Raw genomic sequence first — 6,900 nt, 5'->3', positions numbered from 1 at the left:
GGTGGTGAGTGGTGGGTGGTGGTTGGATTGGCATGTGTATGTATTTCGCAACTTGAGGCGCTTTCCACTTCCGCTGGCGGTCTATAAGAAAACACACTCGCTATGGGGATACAACTTTTCTACTGCTTTCCATTTATTTTTTTTATTTTCGGTTTTTCTCTCTCACTTATTTTAGTTTTATTGTTCGGCATTTTATTGCACAAATTTTAATATTTATTTTTGCTGTTGGTTTATTTTGCACTATGCCTGGAAGGCATGGCTAGTATGCGAGTTGAAGTGTGTTTGTGTTGGCTGTAGCCACACATACACACACTTCCAAAAGCGAGATGCTTTGTTTGCTGTCTACTCGCGTTTAGTTAGCGTTTTTCTATTGCAGCTCCATTTTAATGTTTAACAAACTTGAATGGTGCAGTGAAGAGATCCCAAACAAACAAAAAGAAAATACAAACGATTTCAGCTCTTTTTCGCTTTTTCACTCCTTGCCTTGTTTGTTTTCGTTTGAAAACTTTTGAGGAAATTATTTTAAACTGCTAAAGCGGTTTTTTCTGCATTATATTCGTTTTTCTGCTTGTAATTTTATCTCATTTAGAAAAAATAATAAAAGTTTTATTATTTGATTCAATGATAACGCTAGCCACTCGGAATTAAATAAATACTGTAATTAAATTGTTTTATTCATAATTTAGAAAGTCGCCTATAGTCGAATTATGATACAGAATAATATTTTTGACACAGATATGCACATTAGTTAAACTGTTACGCTATGAAAACTTACAAACAAAGCTAACTTGATCGGCTTACTGGATTTGGCCAAATATTTATGGCTTAAAGCCAGGGAAATCTGTGTTCGGGTGGAAGTGGATGCATAAAACACGTAGGATGGATTCCTGGCTGGGCGTGTCTCGAAGGATATTCGTGCTTATAATTCTTAAAACTTGACGGGGGGTTATAGTGGTCACCAAAGCCACCATGCACGGTTTGCCTGTACCTAGGGGAAGATAATAAGATAAGATAAACTGATATTTCAATACTTACTGTGCTCCATATTGAGGATTAAATTTAATATTTCTCTCGTCAAATCTTGGTGGACCCCCATTAAACCTGGACGGGGTGACCTCCATCATTCCCGTTGGCGGTGGATGAGCTGGTGGGGACTGCATGTTTCTAGGAGGACCATACGCATGATTAACGGTCGAGGCCATTATCATATTGTTAAAATTATCATTTCCGTAAAGTTTTACAAACTGCTCGACGCTTTCCTGGAAACGAAATTGGACTTAGTCTGTATGTAATTCTTAAATTAATTAGTCTTACATCCGGACAAAAAATACCGGGTAGCGGCACGCCGCTGAACGCCATGTTTTAATTTAAGAATTATTTGTAAATTTTTTGTTAATTTTGAAAATATAAAAGCAGAAATTTTGGAGCAGAATTGGCTTGTTGTGAAGGAGACGGATGCCGAATAAAAAATGATAAATGTCGATTTTGAGTATATAAAATTGAAATCATTTTTGACGTATTTCTCTTGGCTTCATAAATTCCATAATATAATTCTTGTATTTATTTAAAAATACCAAATTAAATGCAAACATTCTTTAAATTTAAATGAATATTTTCATTTGCAATTTGAAGTGAACTTCAGTGAAATAATTTTACATCCATCGTATATATCACACCTTTTTATACCCTTGCAGAGGGTATTATAATTTCAGTCAAATGTGAAGTTAAGGAGACATTTCCGACCCTATAAAGTAGACTATATCCGATAGCTGCCATATAACTGAACGATTGGAAATGCCATAACTTTGGTGTTTGTAATTCATATGAATAATTTTGGAGAATATAATTTACAGAGTATTCTGCAAGGGTATATCAAGCTTCGGCTCCGCCCGAAGTTAGCTTTCCTTTCTTGTTTAAATTGATTTACATTGAGCTGAGCTGTGAGTGCTCCGGGTCAAGTTTCGCGTTAAGCAGTTGACAGGCCATTATTGGACCCCTATAAGGCCATCAACTACTCGGCACATTCGTTTAATTCTGCGTTTATTCATTTACGCTGAAAATCCTTAACGACGGGTTCATTTTTGTATGGCTGCCACGGCAACCTCATTACCTGCGACTTATTGTAAATAATTATTTGCGGCTTACAAGCATTTTTTGTGCCCTTAGCGTATGCGGAATTTATGAATAAATCATTTGATCCGCATTCGCCAGTGGCTGTCCTGCTTTCGAGTTGATGACCTCTCGCCGGATAATATCCAATATGCATTTCCGTGGCTCTGCCGATTCGCAGGGCAGGTGCTTGTTGTTGAGTTTTAATTAATCGAGAACTCATAAAAATATTAAAATGCAAAAAAGCACAGAGCTTATGCCCATACGGCAAAGGGCCGGGCCATATCGTCAAGAGTCGATGACGAGTGGGAAATGGCGATGCATGTTTTATTGCCCTGGCATGCCAGATGAGTGAATGTGACGGGGGGCAAAAGGCATACAAGTCCTTCCCGTGTGCAATATATTAAATAAGTAAAGCTTTATATTTTTTGCTTTTTTAATTGGTGGAAATTATGGCATGACTCAAATTCTTCATTCTCGAACCAACCACATAGGGCTTCAATTATGAGTATTTTAATCATTTTATTCAGAGTTGAGTAATTAAAGTTTAATAACCTGTTCTAAACTTATTCAAATTAAAAGTGAGTTTCCCACTGACTGTCAGTTCTACTTTTTTCGGTATTTATCTAGTAGATTTTGAGAATACCACCATATAGGTAAATGAATTTTAATCAGGGCTGCAATGTTTAACTTGTTCAACAACACACAACATTAAAGGTGATAACTCTGTTCATAATCGATTAAATAGTTCTTTTGATACTTGTGTCATAAGAAAATACACATAAATTGCAGGAAAGCAAGGAAAGTCTTTAAAATTTATTTTCATTTAACTGCTTGAGAAGTGTAATCCTATTGTGAATCGGCGACACCTGAATTGTGTATATATCAATAGAATTAATGTAAATGTGATTACTATATTTTTTTTAATAACCAGAACCAACCACATAAGGGCTTTAATAATGAGTATTTTCATAATTTTTTTCAGATTTGAGTAATTTTTTGACACTTCTGTCATAGGAAAAATCATATAATTTTCAGTTTGTAAAAAATTTAAATTAATTAAAAATTAAAAAAGTATGGTTGACCCAAATGTCAATCGGGACCACCTGGATTTACGAGGTTTGTATATACAAATAGAATAGTTGTAAATCGGATCACTATTTTTATTTATTAAAAGGCATCGATGAAAGAGAGGAAAGTTCGAGTAGCCTCTATGATGGGTGAGTTGTGGCAGAGTAAAAAAAGACAGGTTTAAGTAAGCTAATATTCCAGGTCACCAAGAAAATACTCGTCTTCTAGCGTTGACGATCAAGGTTATCCAGGCCGTTGTCGGATGCATATAAGCCGCTCACGTTCTCGGCGAATAACGACCAATAGTGCTGTAAGGAAAATAAATTCCGGGCCCGATTGGACTGCAAACATTTCAAAACCAGTTAGAGAGCGTTCCGAGGGTGAATGTTCCACGACGTCCTCCAGTTCTGATTCCAGCTCCAGCTCTGGATCAAGCTCTGGCTCAAGCACTGGCTCCGAGTCAGGATCCTCTTCCTCTGCATCTTCATCGAACTCCAAAAAAACTCCAGGAGAAGTCCAATGCACTACAATCTTGATCCCAGAAGAGCATCTAAATCAAGAACAATCTGATGGGGATCAATTAATGCTCTGTGAGCCAAGTTTTTCAGGAGCTGTTCCCGATTTATGTGAGCCCTCATTATCGTCGACTGTTCAAGGAAATACCAATCCAACAGAAGACAAAGGTAGCTCAGAGGAAGAACTGGAGGCAATAAACCAAAATCAATTATTGCCTTCAATGCAATACTCTCCAATTTCAAGTTACATATCTAGGTCTCGCTCAAACTCAAGTGCCAGGAACGAAAAGGAAAAAATATTGCCCACTGAGCAATATTATTCATTACTTACGATCCCCAAGGATAAACTATGTCCAGAAAATGTGAGATACAGCTTGCCTCCAAGCTCGGAAGGTGAACTCAAGAGAGGAAATAATGACGACGATCAAATTATTCCCACGGAGCAATATGCTTTATCACTTTCGATCTCAAAGGATAACTCATATCCAGGAAATGTGACATACAGTTTGTCTCCAATCTCGCAAGGAGAACTGAAGAGAGGAAATAATGACCAGGGAAAAATATTGTCACCGGTGCAATATGATTTATCTCATCCGATCTCTAAGGATACCACATATCCAGAAAATATGAGATGCAGTTTGCCTCCAAGCTCGGAAGGAGAACTGAAGAAAGGAAATAATGACAAGGAAAAAATATTGCCCACGGTGCAATATGCGACATCACTTCCGATATCTAAGGACAATCCAAAACCAGAAAATGTTACTTATAACTCGTCCCCAAGTTCGAAAGGAGAAGTAAAGAAAGGAAATATTGACAAGAAAAAAATGTTGCCATATGTTTCATCACCCTCGATCTCCAAGAATAAATCATCCTTGAAAAATAATCCAGGGTCAAACTCTAAGGACAAATCATCTCCAGGCAGATTCATGTACTACATAAGTTCAAGCTCAGAAGATGAACCGATTAAAGATAATCTCAAATATGATGTTATGCATGAGCTAAATGTTTCCCCTGACAGACTTAGTATTAATACCGATTTCGGTGAGAGTCCTGAGAACCAGCAGCCAAATGAGAAAGTAAATTTGGAGTGCACTTACAACGAAACGAATGAGATGGAGATCCCAGCTATTAGCGAGGGCGAAACTGTTCAACCCAAAGAAAATCCAATATTCCATGATGATAAGTACCGAAAAATGTTGGGAGACAAGCTGACGGCAAAGTTCCATGTCACTCTACCAGCTGATAGTTGTGGTAATATGAGATACAGTTTGCCTCCAAGCTCGGAAGGAGAACTGAAGAGAGGAAATAATGACAAGGAAAAAATATTGCCCACGGTGCAATATGCGACCACACTTCCGATATTTAAGGACAATTCAAAACCAGAAAATGTTACTTTCAGCTCGACCCCAAGTTCGGAGGGAGAAGTGAAGAGAGGAAATATTCAGAAGAAAAAAATATTGCCATATGTTTCATCACCCTCAATCTCCAAGAATAAACCATCCTTGAAAATTAATCCAGGGTCAAACTCTAAGGACAAATCATCTCCAGGCAGATTCATGTACTACATAAGTCCAAGCTCAGAAGATGAACCGATTAAAGATAATCTCAAATATGATATTATGCATGAGCTAAATGTTTCCCCTGACAGACTTAGTATTAATACCGATTTCGATGAGAGTCCTGAGAACGAGCAGCCAAATGAGAAAGTCAATTTGGAGTGCACTTACAACGAAACGAGTGAGATGGAGATCCCAGCTTTTAGCGAGGACGAAACTGTCCAACCCAAAGAAAATCCAATGCCCTCTGAAGATAAGTATCGAAAAATGTTGGGAGACAAGCTGACGGCAAAGTTCCATGTCACTCTACCAGCTGATAGTTGTGGACTTCTTGGCGGTCCAGGGCAGTTCATAAGGCTTCCCCATTTCATACCCGTAGAGTCCAGGGCTTATGAGGCTCTGAGCTTTGCGAATCGCATGACTTCAGAGGACTTCAAAGACGAGCAGGCTCGCGGGGATTTCATAAATCGCCTACAGACAACAATCAGATGGCGAGAGAACCAAGACAAGGTCAAGGAGTCGAATTCGAGGATTATTCGCTGGTCCGATGGCAGCGAGACATTCCATGTGGGCGCCGAGGTTTTCGATGTGATTCACCATCCTTTGAATGAACCCAATAGCTTGTATGCTCGCCTGGGGACCTGCTACCAAGGTCAGGGACCGATCAAGGACAATATGACACTGCGTCCCAAGCTGCACTCCAACATCGGACAGAGTCATGTCCAGGGCATGCAGAATCGAGCGATAAATAAACCGCCAATGCGCTGCGTCAAGGATCCATTAGATGTGGTCGCTGATCCTGGACAGGATCGTGAGCGGCGCGTCGAGGAGCAACTGGCCAAACGGGGGAGGGGGAACCTGACCGGCGTCGCGAGGATCAGATGAATCGCAAGAAGCCTCGTATTCCACCGATGCACCACTACATTGCAGACGATTCGAATGCAGAGCAACAACTTAGCAATCCAAAGCGCGTTGTCAAAGCAAATATCACCCAGGGCACACGCATTAATCGCAATGCGGCCATTAAGCCTGGCGAATTCGATGAGCAGGCTAACGATGGGGATATTGATGAGTCAAACGAAGAGGATGAAAATGACAACGTTATGGACTACGAGGAAGAATTGTTCGACAAGCCCTGTTGCACCGCTTCAAAGGCCAGAAAATTGGATTGCGATAAGGGTCCCAAGATCAGGATCAAGCCCAAGCAGTTGGTCTATACCCATACCGATTCCGACTAAGAATTTTATGTACGCTTGGTATGCGATGTGCATTAAGTATTCGTTGTACACTTAGTATTCGCTGTACACGAAACTTTAATAAACATAATGCATTAGCTAGCCCACAACAAAGAGTAGCTCCAACTGATAATTAATTAACAATTTCTCGCCCCCTCGCTGGGCGAACGGCCATTGCCGTAATTAGTGGGCGTGGCAACAGTAGCACATATTAGTAGCCGGCACTGCCATTGCTTAAGGTCGCAATGGGGTCGTGATTGCAGCGAGCAGCTCGAGCACTCTAAACCGAATGCCATTGTCCGACTGCCAAACTGACCGGCATTCCAACGCCCAAAGCAATTAGTGGGTAGGTGCACTAGATTGTTGCCTGGTGTTTTTGGAAAATTGGGTTGGTGGGTGGGTGGTTGGTGGCTA

General features: G+C 40.1%; 2 protein-coding genes across 3 annotated transcripts; one reads left to right on the top strand and one right to left on the bottom strand.

Moving 5' to 3' along the window:
- Positions 1-653: 653 nt before the first annotated feature.
- LOC108043936 lies at positions 654-1,479 on the bottom strand. 2 transcript variants are annotated; one of them, XM_044459141.1, is made up of 3 exons: positions 1,315-1,479; positions 1,036-1,259; positions 654-982 (listed from the first exon to the last, which is right to left on the bottom strand). In XM_044459141.1, the coding sequence occupies exons 1-3, from the start codon at positions 1,357-1,359 to the stop codon at positions 826-828; spliced, it is 426 nt and encodes a 141-aa protein (XP_044315076.1). In that variant the 5' UTR covers positions 1,360-1,479; the 3' UTR covers positions 654-825. The 2 variants fall into 2 exon arrangements, with proteins under 2 accessions (XP_044315076.1, XP_044315075.1); XM_044459140.1 differs by having other exon boundaries at positions 654-988; positions 1,315-1,473.
- Positions 1,480-2,896: 1,417 nt separating this feature from the next.
- LOC108046764 lies at positions 2,897-6,602 on the top strand. Its single transcript, XM_044459073.1, has 4 exons — positions 2,897-3,008; positions 3,095-3,228; positions 3,287-3,329; positions 3,382-6,602. Exons 2-4 carry the CDS (start codon positions 3,186-3,188, stop codon positions 6,134-6,136), a joined length of 2,841 nt encoding a protein of 946 aa, XP_044315008.1. The 5' UTR covers positions 2,897-3,008; positions 3,095-3,185; the 3' UTR covers positions 6,137-6,602.
- The last annotated feature ends 298 nt before the right edge of the window (positions 6,603-6,900 follow it).

Source organism: Drosophila rhopaloa, unplaced genomic scaffold (assembly GCF_018152115.1).
Source record: "Drosophila rhopaloa isolate 14029-0021.01 unplaced genomic scaffold, ASM1815211v1 contig_178, whole genome shotgun sequence".
NCBI lineage: Eukaryota > Metazoa > Arthropoda > Insecta > Diptera > Drosophilidae > Drosophila > Drosophila rhopaloa.
Note: the sequence above shows the minus strand (reverse complement) of the source record. Positions and strands in the feature narration are given on the sequence as shown.

Bases quoted from the DNA above. Each gene is read 5' to 3' on its own strand.
- LOC108046764 (XM_044459073.1), top strand. From the start codon at position 3,186: ATGGTTGACCCAAATGTCAATCGGGACCACCTGGATTTACGAG. The intron at 3,229-3,286 runs GTTTGTATATAC...ATTTATTAAAAG, and splicing joins GGACCACCTGGATTTACGAG to GCATCGATGAAAGAGAGGAA. The intron at 3,330-3,381 runs GTGAGTTGTGGC...CTAATATTCCAG, and splicing joins TCGAGTAGCCTCTATGATGG to GTCACCAAGAAAATACTCGT.
- LOC108043936 (XM_044459140.1), bottom strand. From the start codon at position 1,359: ATGGCGTTCAGCGGCGTGCCGCTACCCGGTATTTTTTGTCCGGAT. The intron at 1,260-1,314 runs GTAAGACTAATT...TTTCGTTTCCAG, and splicing joins CCGGTATTTTTTGTCCGGAT to GAAAGCGTCGAGCAGTTTGT. The intron at 989-1,035 runs GTAAGTATTGAA...ATCTTCCCCTAG, and splicing joins AATCCTCAATATGGAGCACA to GTACAGGCAAACCGTGCATG.